Genomic DNA, 18,679 nt, shown 5'->3' with positions numbered 1-18,679 from the left:
AACTTCACTTATTTGTTATATATATGTATAGTTTTGTGTCTTTACTTATGTTAATAGATATATTTTCTTTGAAGTAATTTCTTAAATTTGTCTTCATAAAGAAAAGAATACATAATTTAAAGCGATATAAAAGGTAGAGAATTACATTAGTGTTTTAAATAAATGAAATTATGAATTAATTTTTGTTGATATAACCAAACTAATTCTACGTAATCGTAAGTTTGTTGTTATAGATACATTTATTCGTTAAATATATATACATTATAAAATAATTGAAATTAAAAGAAAAAGATATCGTAATTTGTGAAAATTACAATATATATTTAATTCATTTCGTAATTCAGTAGTTCTTTTTTTGATTTTTTACATAGTAAGAAATTAAAGCAAGTAGCTTGATGTGAAATAGAAATATTATATATATATATATATATATATATATATATATATATATATACATGCATAAATTTTATTTATAAGTTTATGATTTGTATTATTCTTATTTTTATACATATAATTAAAATATAATAACATTGTTCTATTTTATTTATGAATAAGAACGTAATTTGGAATAAAACATAATTTGGACTAAAATTTTTTTTATATAAATCATTTTTTTAATAAATCAAATCTAATTTGTTTGAATATTAAAATATTTTTGTATGTAGTTTATTATTCATATGTTTTATTAAAAAAAATAAATAAAAATGAATAAAATTTTTCAATAAATTATAATTAAGAATTTTATGGAAAGTTTAAAATATAAATATTAAATAAAATATATAATTATATTCTACATGATTATATAAAGAACTAATTTCAAATATTTCATTATTTTATTAGTTTCTACAGATAAAATAATAAAATGATAGAAAATAATATATCTAGTGAAAGTGATGAAGGAGAAATAAAATCAGATTTTGAATTGGATTTTCAAGACGAACTATGTAATTATCCTCATGTTTTAAGATTTATTCAAAGAATGCGTGATCATATTAAAAAACGAAATAAAAAAATTGCCAAGTTACGAAATAAACTCAATGAATATGTAAGAATTATGTTTTTAAATTTATTATTTTAAATTTTTCTTTTTATTCATATATTATTTTTTGTTTATACTTTTGTATAAGAAATAATTTATATTTATTTTATAGGAAATAATTTATACTTTTATTTCAGGAGAGTCAGAAATTATTGCAGAAAAAAAATTTAGTTGACTATGGAACTCAAACAAATCCTTTGGAATATGAAAAAGAATCATATCTTTCACAAGATTGGAATATTAATAATGATAAAACTTCAACTGATATTATACAACAGGTTAAAGAAGCAGCTGAATCTGCTTTATTGCAAACTGGTTTTGTTTATGAAGAAACTTCTGGTTTATATTATGATTATAATAGTGGATATTATTATGATGCAGTAAGCATTTATATAATAATTATTAAATTTTCATTGCTAATTTTTATATAAAAATTATATAAAAAAAAATTGTTTTAGAAACAAGGTTTATATTATGATGGTAATACAGGCACATATTATTATTATGATGAAACTAGTGGAACATATCAGTTCCATAGTCAAGCTCTAGTAACTGGGAATGAAGCAGCTGCACGTGTGCAAGGCAAGAAGGAGCAAAAAACTAGAAAGGCAATTAAGGTACTTAAACTATTATATATAATGCAATTAAATTTAAAAAAGAAAAAGAAAAAAATCATTTGCAGACGAAAATTTTTAATTTTTCAGGTTTTGGATGACATACATGAATTAATAAATGGCCTTTCAAACATATCAATTGAAAAATACAGGCGTCAAGCACTAGGTAATTATCCTATGCTCTTAATATGCACACATGTCTCTCTTGTAGGATGAGGGGAAAAAACGTAAACTTGCGAAAGAGAGGACAATCAGAAGATGAACTCGAGGAGGGTGAATGTTCAAGCAATGATAGTGACAGCAGTTCTAATGACATTACTCCAGAATTATGTACTAGTAGTGACAGTGACCATGAAGAAGATCAAGGTTTATTTTTAATTTGTTTTCCTACAACATTATTTGGCAAAAAAAAAAAAAATTTTTATTGATTCAATATTACATAAAATATTAAGTGATTATTTTTAATACTTCTTTTTTTAATTGAATGATATTTTTTCGTTATATTTTAATAATATATATGTATAATATAATAATATACATATAGTATTACAAATATAACAATTAATATAATTATTAATACTATAAATAAGCGTTTGCATATAATATAACATATGTTAAACTTGAAATATATTGATTAATTTTTCGTCAATTCACTTTTATTTCAGATTTAGCAAAAACATATCCACCGTGCATGAGAATCATAGTTAAGGAAACCACTTTACCAAAACTAAAAGTTGGAAGCCTTTTTCTTGTTGCATACACTGGTGGTTCAATTGGTCGAGAAGGTGATCATTCTGTAGTTATTCCTGATATAAATATTAGTAAAGTAAGTTTTAAACATCCTTATATTAAAAATAAAAAAATTTGCTTGTATATAATGATATGATATGATATACACAAAATAATTAATATTTTAGCAACATGCCCGTTTTTTATATAATGAAGATAAAAAAATATATGAAATTACTGATTTGGGATCAAGAAATGGTACATTTTTAAATGGTAAAAGGTTATCTGTGGCTAAACAAGAATCTGATCCTCATGAAGTTTCGCATGGTTCAATTGTGCAAGTTGGAACTACAAAATTATTGTGTCACATTCACAATGGAAATGAAACTTGTGGTCATTGTGAGCCAGGACTTGTTCAACAAAATAATAATGCAGAAGAAAATAAATCTTCTAAAAAACAACAACATAAACAAGAATTACGACGGCTGAAACATAAGTTTGGTGTAGAAAAAGATAATGTTGCAACTGCTAGTCAGGTAGCATCAGGATATCAAGATCGAGCGCAGAGTCGTAGAAAATGTGTGGGTTCTTTAAATCATCATGCTAAAACACAACAAAGTTCAATGGACATGTAAGTGATTTATTTGTTGTTGTAAAATTTAAATTTAAAAAATTATCATATGAAAATTCTTAATTTAATTCTTAAACATATTTATAATTATTTAAAAATTTAAACATTTTATAAATTTTTTCTTTCTTTAAATAATGTACTATGTACTATTAAACAATAACTTTTTTCGTTTTTTTCGATCCTTTTTTAAATTTTTTTATTTTTTTAATTTTTTTTTTATATTTTTACATAAATTATATTATTTTGATATATAATTTTTATTATTATTATTATTATTTTTTTATTATATTTTTATAATTTTTTTTATATTTTTTGCAGTATTTAATTTCTATATTATGATTTCATTTATAGTTCTATCGCAAAAGACAACAGAGGATTTAAACTTCTATCAAAAATGGGCTGGTCTGAGGGACAATCATTAGGAAAAGAAAGAGATGGTCCGATTGAACCGGTAAGTCCTGTTTTTTTTATAATATTTTTTTTATTTATTTTAATAGCTGATTTATATAAAATTACTATAAAGCTTAAAATAATAGAATAATTTATGGTATTGATTAATGATATGATTATTAAAATAATTAAACAATTCTATTACTTTGTCGAGTTATTATTATTATATATATTATAATATATTATATTATAATGTATACAAAAAGAATTTCGTCTTAATTTAAAATATTTAATAATCTTTATAATGTAGGATATTTAAAAATGATAAAATATTTGATTTTTTTTAATTCTTCACAATTTTATTTCATAAATTCATAAATTCAATAAATAAATAGAATCTATCGATTTCTATTTGTTATCTTTATTTTATGAATATGAATCTTAGCATAAATCATTTTTTAATAGAAAACGAAAGACATTTCTTTTTCAAAAAAAAAAACTATTACTCTTATTTAAGTTATTGTATTATAAATTCTTATTTGATATAACAAGATTGCGAATATTTATTTAAATTAAGTAGAGATATGTTTCACTTAATAATATCATAGCGATTTTATTTAAATTATATATTCTTTTATATTATATGCATATTCAAAATTCTGTTTTCAAATTTTTTTAAATGCATAAATATCATCGATCCAGATGACAATAAATAAAAATGAATGAAACGAACCATTAATTTAAAGATGAATATTTCTAGTCCGAAAGTTTGTTCCAAATATCTTCATCATTTTTTGGAAATTTTTTTTGGAATCTATCTAATAATAAACGATAAAATCTAATAGTGATAGTATGTAAATGACATATCGATAGAAAATATTCTTTTTGCTTGATATTATTATATCTGATTCCGATGATATTAATCCGCAATTGCGTGCACGGGACGTGCGTGCTCTTCGTTTTACGTTTTATCGGACTACTAAGTTCATGGTATCGATGTTACACGTGTAACCAAAGCAAAAGATGAATAGAAATATAAAGTGCATGATCACTCATTATCTGAACATCATCATTGCGGTCAATTCTTTTTGAAAACAAAATATATTAAAAAATAAATAAATAAAAATATAAAATAAATTAAATATTTAATTATCTTTCCTATAATAATATGTATATATTATTATAAAAAAAAATATTATTGGCAAAGACGTAGAACTATCTATATTTAAATCTAAATAAATAATATACTTTAAAGTGTTTATGAGAGTTTAAAAAATATCATAGTTACAATAATAATTTGTTTGATATTCTTTATATCGTTTATTATGTAAAAGTCACTTGATTTTTACTGTAAAGTTATTTCAAGTTTATTGCAAAAAAATCTATCGGCTTAAGACGTTCAAATAGTATGTATAAATTATTAGCTTTCTTGATTCATAATCTTCTTGATCACAATTTTAACTTGCAACTTTAAAAAGCAAAATTTAAAGAGAAAATATCAAAAAAATATATATTTTTTTAATTTTTAAGCAATTTTTTCAGTCATAAAACTTGCAAAATAGAAATATTTTTTAAACTTTATAAATAAAATAAAAATCCATTAAAAACATCAATAAATTGCATGAATAAAATGAGAAAAGAAAAAAAATCTATGTTTTATGATCACTTTGACGTTTAAAATTCTTCAAGTTTTATAATAAATTATATAATTTTTAATTTTTCCAATGACCAATAAATGTTTGCAAGTATTTCTCCAAGATTTATAATAAGCGAAAAAAATATTTCTTTTAAACTATGATGTATAAATTTTAAATATATTTTCGAATGATGTATCTACGATAAAATTAAAAAAGAATCATTTACTGAATCAAAACATATTATAAAACATCAAAAGTATAAATGGAATTCATATTCTAATATATAGTAATAATATAACTAATAATATTCGCATTCGTCTTACATCTATTTATAACATATTTGCACAAAGTGCTATAATAGTTTTTTTTCGATAATTATAATCGATTATAATTACTTTTGTCCATCTAAATCGAACATTTCCATTGATCCGCGCCGCTGAAAATTCGCAATCCGATTTCGTTTGCCTTTTTTTAGGCAAAGCGTTAAAAACTACAAATTCCTGCTAGTATTATCGTTGCTCATCCCCTTGTACGCTTTCTCCGTTCCTCTTCTCTGCCTCTCACACTATCGAATCGCCATGATCACCCTCTGATCCATCCGATACTTTGCCGATACACACGTATGCATATATACGTGTCTATCCATGGACGCGATACATATGTTTGCAAAAGCCAGACAGCAAGCTGGTTCTGGTGGTGCTGCTTACTCGTCCGGCCGCATCGCATTTCGACAGCAACGAAACGAGCGCCGACGGCACGACCAGAGCATTCGTATGATAACGAGCGTAACTCTGCGAGACATGAAACGGAATAGTAGAGGGGATCTTTGCAGAGACGAAAACGGGAGCAGCAGAGAGGGAGAGGGTACGACAGAAGAGGTGTCCCTGGGTAATGAATGCAAATGTATTGAAATCCAAATCATTATTTTGTCTAGACGCATCGTATGCTCTATTGCACGCTCTCTGAGCTTAAGGAAGGGAGATGGCGTGTTGCTCCACTCTTGTGGGGGTGGATCGAGGGAGAAAGGAAACATAGACAGAGCGAGAGAATGTTGTTTTCTCTCGTCTCTGTATACCTTGACGCGTATCTGCTAAATTTACCTCTAAACTTTATCTTTCTTGGCAAATTATGGTAAATTTATCTGTGACGATCTCCAAACTCCCCGTCTTGTAATCTGTTTTTGAATAATGGATAATGATTCTCTTTCGAATACTTTTTTCTCGTAAAATGATCTCTATCATCGTATATCGAAGTAATTATACGGATAATAAATATATATGTTTTACGAATATTTGTAATGCAGAAAAAAGAAAATTGATTTGAGATACGATGTAGTTTTTTTTAGTTTTGTTTCATTTCGAAGAGAAATGGTATAATTTCACGCGAATACGAAGATTTAATCATATAATTGAAGACGGAAATATGATGTACGACTTAATAATTTCATACGGTGATTATTACAGTTTATCTTGAATATAAAATTATATAATATATTCGCGCATATTTCGTTTTACATTTTGAAACGTATTTGATAAGCTGGTTTCTCATGAAAAATTTTAGATTCATCAAAAATATCACATACTTTATACATTTATAAATATAAAATAATCAATTAATTAATTAATAAATTACAAACTCTAATGCTTAAATGGATAGTTTTTCCAAATATAATAAAACACTTTGAATTTCTCGATAAATCGTTAATTTAATTATGTGAGAAAAATAATTTAAATTCTTCGATAAATTAATCAATGTTGCAGTGTATTATTTCACATTGTATCAAATATTTTTAACTGTAACTGTACCTATTTCTGCGGTTTCTCTTCGTTGAATCTGTATGACCTACATCGTAAACTAGAAACACACTCTCGGTCGTACAACGGGGGTGAAAATGTAGGAGAAGGAAGATGGAAGAGAGACGGATGACGAGGGGTGAATCCGCATGTTCGCTTCCGAGAGTTCGCAAACCAGACATTGTAAAGCCCTCGAATGGCGATTGCCACTAAACCACGAGCATACGATAAAGTATAAAATTGTCCCATGCTATGAAAGTGCCATTAACAGGTGTAGGTGGATTCGTGTCCTATCTGACCGAATGAAATCTTGGCAGGTTCGTTTATTTAAGTGCTTTCCGATGCAACGAACACTTTTTACTATTGACTCTTTTCGGAGAGAAGAGAAAAAAGATATTTATTTATTATGAATTTTTAAGTTGAAAATTAAAATTTGAAATCTTGAAATTCAATCTTTCTGTATTATTGTATCTTTGGAATTATGGGAAATATTCTTTTGAAGCTTTGATAATTTTGTGTTGTTCACGTCAATATATAGATGCAATGAGCAGTTAAATATTTAAGAAAATTTAATCTCATTTTTTTCGTAGAATTATGAATGATACTGTTCGTGAATTAATAATCCAAATATAACATTGATTTTTATTTCCATTTTCTTCTATGATTCATTTCATTTCGTTTTATTTTTATCGAATTTCATCTTCATTTTGATAAATATCATTTTGATAACAATAAGTATAATTTTTTTTTTTTTTTGTGTAAACATATCTTGCTTTATAATTTTTTCAGATAATCTATCTATGTTGTCTATTTGTTTGAAAAATAGTTATTAATCTTAAAATTGTTCTGTGTTATATTTTGGTGATGTTCCTTTTTCTTTTTATTTATCTATTTTTTCAAACATTTAATTTTATTATTCGTTCAATTTTCTTTATTTAGTCGCATTCTGTCACTTATAAATAATGCAATAACCTTACAATTTAACTTGGAACTGTAAAGTTAAGCCGACTCGTAACGCCGATCGTTAAACAATTGCAACTGAAACGCAATCGATGCAACGCGTTACAATTCGCTGCCTCGTGAAGGCAACCTTAAAGTGCATTCGGAAACTGCAACAATTTCATTTTATGGACTTTCACGTAGACCGGCTGTTGCGAGCCATTTCACGGTTACAGCGTGAACATCCACGGTAGTGCCTTTTACGATTTACATTCATTTCCATATTGCATTTTCTTGCCCTTTACAGTACCGCGAGGAAAAACCTGATTGATTAATGACGCAATAAATAATCCAACGCGCAGAGAATGAGGCCTCGTGGTGCTTCCATAAAATCTTCTATTGGAAGAGCTTTCTACGATTTCTCTTTGAGAAGTATAATAGGGTTCGCGTTGGAAATTAAAAAGATTTTATATATCGATGCAATTAGAAACAGAATTGAACTCTTATATATTAGGTATTATATTGTTTCAAATTTCTAGTTTTTAAAAATTTTTAATTGTTTATAATCAATGATATCGTAATTAATATTTAAGACAATTCTTTTTTCAAAAAAACTTGATTAATGTTAATTTATATGATCTTTATTTTTAATGATTTTATTATTTAATTTTTTTTTTGTTAGTCATTTTTAAACGTGATAATTCTTTGATGTGATAATAATTTTAGATGTAATATAATAATTGATCTTCAACGTCAGCTCAGAAGAATATAACGAACATAATACATTATTAGTTTGATTAATTGATAATAGTTTTATTTAATTTTTCTCTATAAGTTATAATTATGATAATTTAATCTTATTTATACTCTTACTTAGAAACTTTTTCGAATTTTTAATATTTGCTTATTATAAGAATGAAGTTTAGAAGTTTTTAAAACTGATAAAGAAGTAAATTCTATGTTATACATATTAAGATTTATTACGCAGATATTATTGTTTTATCTCATTAAAAACACAACATAAATTTTTTTTGAAAAAATGGAATAAATTGCGATTTTATAAAAAAAATATTTTAGGATGTGAGAAATTATAAATATCATCGTTGAAATTTGCAATAATTCTTTGAAGCATACAGAACATGATTTAAATATTTAAATTTAATATTTTATGTTTTACAAATATTTTATATTTTACAGATTTTATATGTTATCATTCATTTTATAAATATAGATACATCGATTGAATTATATCTTTTCATTCAGACTTTGATAAATGTGGATTTAGCTCACAAAAAATAATATAGTTTAATATCGATATTTTTTTATATGTCAATGTTTTTTTCTATAGTTTATATGTGCGTATCGTTACATAAACCGTAACGAAACTATGAATCTTGATAAGGTAACAGTGTCGTATGAAAATCAACTTTAGTTGCAATAAATCTCGATTCGTTGCGTTGAAAGCAACTTTCTAAACATAAATCAAAGATAATATCGGTAGTGCAATAATGTGTATCGTTGATTAATTATGTTTCTTGTATTTAAAACTTATAGATTTTCTTCAATTGCTTCAATTTTATATACATTATTGCTCAAAAGTACCAATATTTTTGGTACAATGTAATTTAATTAGAAAATTATAGAATTTAATAAAATTAAATAGTAGAATAATAGAGAATGATGATATATAATAAAACACTATAACACGATAAAATTAATAATCTAATATATAATAAGAAAATTAAGAAAATTATATTTGAAATTTATAGAACTTTTTTTTGTAAAGTTTTTTGGCATTAAATTATTCTAAATCTATAATTGTTATTTCAATCACTATTATCAATATTAATTAAAATTATCTATTAAACGCATAAGAAACTAAAGAATAACTTGTGTTATTAATTTTTTATTTTATACGTTTTAGTTATTATATTCATATATTAACATTAGAAAAGGATGGGAGTATAGATTTTTATGTTTGTCCAATAATTGATGTTTGCTTTCTCGACTTCTTGACTTAGAATCGGGTTCCCAAGTATATTACACATCCGTGAATACATTAACACGTGTGCACTAATACTCATAAGTGAATAATGATAAGTACATTAAACTGCGACGCAACAACAACGTTCCGATTATCTCGATTTCGAACTGCATCCCCTTCGTCTCCAATTCGCTTTTAGCTTTCGTTTCCTCCCCCTCCCCTCTCCCCCGTATAATCGTCGGCAAGTCTGGATCGAGAGTGTTTTGATTCGCGCCACGTTGAACAGCGAGGTTGTAGGGGAGAGAGAGAAAGGAAGAAAGATAAAATAAAAGGAAAGAAAGAAAGAGAGAGAAAGAGAAAGAAAAGAGCCGGATAAAAGTGAATCGTAGATCTTGACTCACGACTCACCCGGTCTCCTGTTTGTCCGCCAAAACCTGTTGCTGGCGTCCTCCTCCTGCTCGCTCCTCTGCCTTGTGCGCGCCTTCTATTCATCCACCGGCCCCTTTTTCTTCCGACGAAAGCAAAAATAGTGGTAAGAGAAGAAAAAGGCACGGGGCAGAATGCACGGAGCCGGGCGTGGAACGGAGACCGAAAGGTCGGGCCAGAGAGGACGGTGGAAAAGGTTGCGAAAGAGAGGCGAAGGAAAGGAGATGAAGGAGGATGGAGGAGGAGAAAAAGAGAGAGGGAGAGAGGGAGCGAGAGGGTTCCGAGCGGAAGTTGTACACCAAGTGTACGTGTGCAGTCCTGCCGCAGGTGGTACGACGGAACGCAAGGTCGTTTCGATATTATGTAATGCAGAGAGGCAAGAGAGTGCAAGGATACGGCGAGGATCAGCTCTCGACCTCCCTCGGTTGCCCCGGAGGGGCCCCATTGTCTTTGGAATTCGGGACAACGTTGAGAGATCATCGTCGAAAACTGAGAAAAAAACCCTCCCCCCCGGCTACGTCCAGCGATTGCCCCCTCCCCTGCCTCCCAAGCGTTTTCTTTGCTTCTTGCATGTCTGCAATTTCGATTATTTATCCGTACGGCTTTGATTTTAACGCTCGCACGAAGGAACGTACCCGAGTTTGACGCAAAAATATATTTCGGATCGGTATATTTTGCTTATTCCATTTTATATGTATATTTTTCGTATTTACTGAGAACAATTAAGAAACGAAGTAATTACTTAAGAATTTTGGTATACGAATAATACGTTCGATATTACTTTATTGTAATATACAGTTTTTATGCTTGACTTGTGAATCTTAAGAAGCAAAGTAAGTGATAATTTTTGGAGAACTATTTTGTTCCTTAATTTTTGTCAGTAATAATTACGATAATAATTATTTTAATATCAATTTTAGGTAACTTTATATTTAAAAGAATAAAGATAAATTGATATATCATAAATTGAATTGACAAATACTTATCATTTTACTTTGATACTCTGAAAGTATGAAAATAAAATAGGATATAATCAAGAAAAATGCAAATATCCTTTGCTTCATCGCAATGTACAACAAAAAAAAAAAAAATACACCACAATTTAATTTTCTCTTTTTAATTTCAATCTCAAATCTAAATTATCTCTATTAATTTCTAATCCTCCTTTACTCTCGACAGTAAAGGTTTCTTTACAAGTCAATCAGTTTATCAGATATCAAGGGACGTCCTCGAAAGACTTGCGAGTTACTTTCACGATCCATGCTAGCTTCATAAGCTTTATCACGTTTATCTTACTTGTTCATCGAGCCACGTCCACTCGAATTAACATTCGTCTACGTGCCCCCACGTCTATGGCATCGTAACGCAATGGCTTCTCTTCTTTTTCCTCTGTTGTCGCCGATACTGGTGCGTCGGTCACGGTTGAACGATGGAAAGTTATGCGAAAAAACGTGCAATCTTCATCTACGATCTTGGTTCATTGTCATGCCAGTTTATGCAGATATGCCGATTTTTGCTGGTTTTGATCGGCCTGCCCGCTTCACGGCATCGTGGATTCGCATCTCCATGCTCGAATGATCCTTAAGGGCTCTCCCTGCCAATTTCTTAGGAAAGGATATCCTGGTTCCCTTCACGCTCGTTCATCCATTGGAAATTTTTCGGTCACGCATTTTCATTACATCGGCTAATAAAAGCACAGAGCGTGATGAGCCGATCCTTGGATAAAGCGGCGAGAGAACTCTTCCGCGCAATTATAAATCACAATCGTGGGCAATTAATACATCAGCCATAGATTAAGAGTATTCCGGCCGAGGTGTAAGGTTATAGCAGAGATCAACCACGATAAATTTCGATTGTCTTCTGTTAATGCAAACGTTTATTTTCCACGGCTTTTTTTTCATGGCTTTGATAATTTCTTCATGACGAGATGTTCGATTAATTTTGTTATTAAAAGCTTGTAAGGAGATGTATTTTCTATTATAGGATAGGATCGTTTTTATCATAACAGTATAATAGTGAAATTACATATGGGTAATTAATAATGTCAGAATAGAATTATGTATAAAATAGTAATATTGAACAAGAAATTATTGATATAATTTTTAAATTTCAATATATATTTTAATTTTTATATAATAAGTAAAATTTCAGCATCAAATTGAAAAATAATAATGATATAATTATATTAGCAATACAATTTTATTTTCTTTAAATTTAAAAAATATTTATTATATTAATGATAGGAAAACACGAATTTAAATTGAAAATAATTTATAAAATATATATTTATATCATATATTTGTTGAAAAGGATTTTTAGTTCTTATATGGTAATTATAAAATAATATTATTTATGAAATATTTCCTTTTGATAGAAAAGTGTTTGAATCGAAATTAATCCACGAAAACAAGATTAAAATTATTCGATATTAATTTTAATATCTAATTGAAAGTATTATAAAATCATCTGATTAAAATTTATCAAATGAATAATCTTTCTTTTTGTTGAATAATCATTCTTTAAATATTGTCAGAAATGTTCACAATACAATTTCATTTATAAATTATTAAATTATTATTATATTTTCATTTCTGACATTTTATAAATTATACATTCCATTATTCTTTACACGTTTCTCGAAATTCGTATTACTTCGAATTTTTTCATTATACTTGCATCCACGAAAATGGTATACAATAATGGATATTGATAAAGGAGAAAAAAGAAGCAATTATATAATCTTGTGTCGTAACTCACAATATAGTGTAAAGAAATGAGCAAAAGATCTGATACCAATCACTTAAAATTTATACCTACTTCGATTCGCGTCTACTCCATAAATTTTATGAAAATTGCAAGAGAAAATTTTTAACACTTTTCCTCAACTTTAATTTTATGTTCTTGTACTTTATATAATTTTATATAGCGTATCCATAAAGTAACTTGGGGTATTACTTTTAACAGATTCGTAATTGCGCCCTTTATATCTACCTGGGCGTGTACCACGCCATATATCCATTGCATTTTTTAATATAAACTGGTTTCGTTTATTTCGGATCGTTAACAATAAGTATCAACCGAGCCTATTATTTAGTTATCGTTACCTTCATGCGCGATTTGATGTGATTATAAATTTGAATCAGATATTTTATACAATCATCATATACATCATACATATGTTGGTGATATTCGTTTATTGTTTTAATCTTTTATTTTATTATTTTATTCATATTTGATTTACATTTGATCGGAAGATTATTTATATCGTTCTCGTGGTAAATTAAACAATTAAATTAATATTGTTGTATCTCGATAAAGATTGATGCTTATCAAATTTATGTTTCTTGTGTTTTTGAATTATATTTATTAAATCGAGATATGTGATCGTAATAAAAATCATCAAAATTTTATATATCGTAACTAAATACGAAGCAGCAATAAATTTATAACACATACAAATGATATAAGGAATTTATTATATTATTTTATTTTTAAATCGATAAATTATAGACAAAATATCATTGTTCAAAATATATTTTTAAAAAATTGTAGTTGTAATTAAATAGATTCTTCTAAAAAAGTCATTCTCAATTTATTTATTTATTTAGTTTGTTTTACTTATATCATAGTTAAAGAATTTAATTTTTAAGTTAAACTTTTATTCAAGTTTCTCTTATTTGAATAATGATTTAGAAACTTATCACAAAATTTTAATTATAATCTTATCCCTTCTATTTTTGGAAAAAATAGTTCTTGTTCCACATCTTTATTCAAATGAAAATAATATCAATTGAATATATGGCGTTGCAAAACTTCTAACCATTTTAATTGCAATAGTCGAGCTGGTAAACATTGTGCAAACTTCAAATTGAATTATTGTCAACGATAGATGATAAAATCGATGAATGTGGGATATTGAACAACTCCCTTGGAAATTCTCTCAATGAAGAAAGAACTGATTTCTCGAGGACAAACAGATATATACATATATGCACATATACAGTGCAAGACAAAAACATTTGTATCTTATAAAAAGATTCATATATAATCCGAAAATTTTGATTTTAATGAAAATTTATGTATATATACAGCATGGATTATACATGAGATAACTCATATTTTAACAGAATATTATACTATAAAGTAAAATTTTAAATACAATTTTACTTGGAAATATTTTTTACGATTAGATAATAGTAAGCAGTAAAATATTTTTGTAATTTAAATTTTTTCTGGCATCATTATAAAATTATATTTAAAAAAAATCTAATTTAAAATCTAAATTTATATTTAAAAAAAGAATTACAAGTTGTAATACAATTTATAAATTAAGTTTTTTGCAAGATCTTTTGTTTCTCACTGTGCATATATGTATATAAGAAAATGAAAAGATAGGAAAGAATCATTATTTATGGCATTGAATCTGATTTTTTTGTAACTTCATTATAAAGGATATATACTTAACTCCGTAGCCAGACTTTGTTCAGACACGAGGAATCCTTGGTAGACCCACATAACGCTTGAATACGCTTCGACGTATAGGTCTTTAATTTGCACACGTACTAATTTATGCATATACGAAAGTGTGACATCATCAAAATCAATCTTCCGTTGTAGTCGATATTGATTTGAATGAATTAAAGAAAGGAAGAAAAAAAAGAATAAAATAATAAGATAATGCACGAACACTTTTGTGATTGACTGTAAGCAATTGATTAAACACTTCTCCAAGCGATATATAGAAGGAGTGACGAATAGATTTTGGAACGTCATCCATTTCTACGAATCCTGTTTTATAATCGACCATCTTCCTAGACCGTCGTTGATAATCCGATCCACGTGGCTCGATTAGGCCACGTCGATGATCCGAGTTCCTCTTCTCTAAATTAAGCAACCGCTTCCGACGTGCGTCACTCAAACGTTGAAATTTCCAAAGTCACTGACGAGGTATTCTTTAATCTCTCTTCGAGTCTTCCCCTCCCTAGTTCTACGATTTAACACGCGCATTCCCTTTCCCTCTCTCTCTCTCTCTCTTTCTCGCAATACGGGCTAATTCTCTGGGGCAGCATGAATGCCTGTTTCACCGTGTGGCGACTCAACGTGGGCGGCAGGGCATGGAGGAGGAAGGGAGGAAGGAGGTCTGTCCTCCTTTGCACCGTGTTGTTTTGTAACGCGAAAAGGGAATGCTAGGAAGGACTGACCGGAGTGAATGGAGAACGCATAGGATTTATGGTTATGCTAACGGATTGGGAGAACGGAAGAAAGAGGGAGAGAGAGAATGGGCAAAGAGACAGAGTTTGCGAGACGAGGGAAAAGAGGAGGAAGGAAAAAAGGGTAAAGAGGGAAGTTATAGCGGTGCGTTTCGTAAGGGGCGCGGGAGGCAACAGGTGGGAACCCAGTGTCACAAATAAATCCAACACAAACGTCCCTGCCGTCTAGACGCCGATCCGCTGACTAACCATGGGTACCAGATTATCGCGCCGCTTACTTTCTCTCTCTCTCTCTCTCTCTCTCTTCCTCCATCCCCTTTCTTTTTCTCGCCTTTTGTCTCTCCTTCTAACCTATATATATATACACGTATATACGTAGCAGGCTGCTCTGCAGGCTGCGATCGAGAAAGAGGAAACTGGGGGAAAGAGATGGGACGATGCTCGGGGGATGATGGTGGATGAACGGAACCAGGGAGAGCGTGCTACATACGGGGAATGGCGGAGAGGAGAGAAGCGTGAGAAAGATAAAAAAGCAGGGATAGAGATAGAGAGACGAGAGTGGACAGAGACGCCTCGCTCGTAGGATCAGAGATTGTGCAGGTGTCGTTAAACACGCTCTCGAGCGTGAACGCGCGCTCGCATGTAACGCACCGTTGCGGAGATAGGTGCACCGCTTGGCATGCGGGTGCATCGTCAGATTGGCCAGCCATCGCTGCTGCTGCACGTAGCGCCACAGGATTGCCTGTTTACTCTGGACGGAATCCTCTCTTTCTTTTTTCTCTTTCTCTTTCCTCTTTCCTTTCCTTCTTCATCGCCTTGAACAGATACCCGCATATTCGGTTGCTCCGCGTAAACGATCCTCTTTATTAGCCTTCGTTTTCATCTTTTCTCGTATTTTTCCCTTGTGTTTTGTTTCCGCGAAAGGATGTATGGATCTATTTTGTCGGATCACCGTTGATTTATATTTTTTTTGTAATATAAAGTAGTTTTTGTAGAGAAAGTATAGAAGAACGATGAGAACAACGTTGTTACGCGGCATTGAACTTTACGATCATCGAGATATTTGCTTGAGGTTTCTTTAGGAATTTTGGAATTCAGTGCATGATATTCTGAATAATTTAAACGAGTTGTGTTTTTACTTCAATTTTTTTGAAGATATATCAAAGGTTCTGTAATTTAATTTTGCATGTCCTGCGAACGGTTTTGTGTAACTTTGTGCACTTATTTCCCGCTATTATTCCTATTTGAATTTACGACAGGTAAGAAAAAATTTTCCTTCGAGACGTGCATCGAATCTGTGCCCACTACGTGAACGTAATACAGCCCTAAGTGCTTGTGAAATGAAGGGGATCGTATCGTATTATAACGCAATATTCTCACGTTGCAAATATTTTAATCGGAGTACTGAAACGATACTATCGAACGAAACATTAATTACGTTCTGTGAATGGTTTATATCGCATTGATTCAATGCATTTCCGTTATAGAACGAAAGTAAATTTATGTACCAGGGATATAAAACTTATATTACAGAATAAATTCTCTTTTCTTTTCTTTTCTCAAAGCTATACATCTAAAAACTTTAATATATCGTAAAATTAATAAATACGATAAATTATCTACTTCGATTTTTTATTGATTTAAAAATTAATTGGATAACGAAGCAAGTTTAGAATAAAAAGTTTAAAATGAATGAAATTTATTGAAATTTATGCTGACAAAAAGAAACAAACTACTACATAGAATTAATATTTTTAATTTTACATTAGGAACTAAAACAGAGAAGTTTAAATTAAGAAATTTAATCAACCAATTTATATTTATCAAATAACGCATATATATATATATATATATATAAAACATTTGCCTATATAAATCAAGCATATCAAGTGCAAAACTATCATTAAAATTCTTTGAAACGATCTATAATCCATATTCGAATCTCGATCAATACAGCAACAATTCTGAATATTATTCGAAAACCAAATCCATCGAGAAACCAACAATGATTGATCGATCGATCAAAGTCGATCAAAACAAAAACGAGATTCAAAATGGTTCTTCGAAACAAAATTGAACAGAAATCCATCCATTCATATTCAGAGATTTAAAAACGCCGATCTATAATATGTATCGAAGTAAGAATGATCGATCGATCAAAATCAAGTCAAGATTATCGTTCGAAAACGATCCGAAGCAAATCCTTTGCGCAGATTTGCGAAGGAGCACGACAGCTGGACGCGAGCAGGGCGTCTAACTGTCGGAGAGTAGCGAAAAATGCGGCGGTAAAAAGAGCGAGCAATAGGCGAGTTCGAGATCCAGCCGTGGTGCACGATACTCAAGGGAGACACGTAGAGACGGAACGAAATTAACCGGAGCTCAGCCAGGAGGAACCGGACGCGAGCGCGTAATGCTGTGCACACAGGAGGGCTGCACACGTGCGCCCATAACCACGTCGTCAGTTTAACAGTCTGTCCAACTGTGTCTGTACACCCACGTACATATGTATATACAGTCGGCCACCATATGTTGGGACACCATAGGTTTATTACAAGGAAATTCGTCTAGCCCGAAAGTTTACGTGTGTTTGGTTGCATACGTGAAACAATATATTTCTCTTTGACGAGAGAAGGTGAAATCAATCTGGAGAATTTGATATATCAGAACGTTTTCCTTTATCTTTCGTATATAAAGTTATATCAAAGAAATAAGAAAACACATTGGAATTTTGAGAGCAAAATATTCTGATAAAAAAATCATTGCATGTACGTAATAATTCGTGTTCTATGCTCGCGAAATTTCACAAAAGAAAAAAAAAATGTATTATTCTATTGTAAGGAAAATTAACAAACGAAATTTGGAGGGTTGATTTCAATTTCTCTTCAAAAGAGATTTCTGATCGACAAAAAAATTTGCTCCACACGGCTTAAACGCGGACAAACTTTCATTGAAATCAGAATTTTCGACGAATATATTCTTGTGACGCGATGTCACAATATTTTCGTGATCGACTGTATGTGTGCTCACGTAATACATCCGTAACGTTAGCCAGGCTAGGAATCCGGCAGCCAGGAGCGGTCGATCGGTCTAGACGAGGTGTGCGTCCATGCCGCCGACACACAGGCGTACATTGTCCGAACAATCGACCAGACCCGACATACAAATATGTACAACGAGAGATCTATTAATTACAAGCAGCAGCAGCCGGCTCTGACGAGCGCGAACCGACCGCTCTCGGTGGATCCATGGACGTGTACATCATTATACAAGCCAGAAAGAACGTGATT

At 29.9% G+C, this 18,679-nt stretch overlaps 1 protein-coding gene across 1 annotated transcript in view; it reads left to right on the top strand.

Annotated features, from left to right (window-relative positions):
* The first annotated feature begins 2 nt into the window (after positions 1-2).
* Positions 3-18,679, top strand: part of LOC100867265 (angiogenic factor with G patch and FHA domains 1) — a 30,191-nt gene continuing 11,514 nt past the window's right edge. Inside the window, 9 exon segments of the mRNA XM_003689767.4 lie at positions 3-133; positions 841-1,045; positions 1,177-1,419; positions 1,498-1,656; positions 1,865-1,899; positions 1,901-2,019; positions 2,319-2,479; positions 2,571-3,013; positions 3,365-3,464. Of these exon segments, the coding sequence (XP_003689815.4) occupies positions 863-1,045; positions 1,177-1,419; positions 1,498-1,656; positions 1,865-1,899; positions 1,901-2,019; positions 2,319-2,479; positions 2,571-3,013; positions 3,365-3,464 (1,443 nt within the window). The 5' untranslated portion in view covers positions 3-133; positions 841-862.

This window comes from Apis florea, unplaced genomic scaffold (assembly GCF_048593485.1).
Source record: "Apis florea isolate Af1SG1 unplaced genomic scaffold, ASM4859348v1 contig_3798_pilon, whole genome shotgun sequence".
NCBI classification, from domain to species: domain Eukaryota; kingdom Metazoa; phylum Arthropoda; class Insecta; order Hymenoptera; family Apidae; genus Apis; species Apis florea.
The sequence above is the reverse complement of the archived record's forward strand: the minus strand, read 5'-3'. Positions and strand labels throughout refer to the sequence as shown.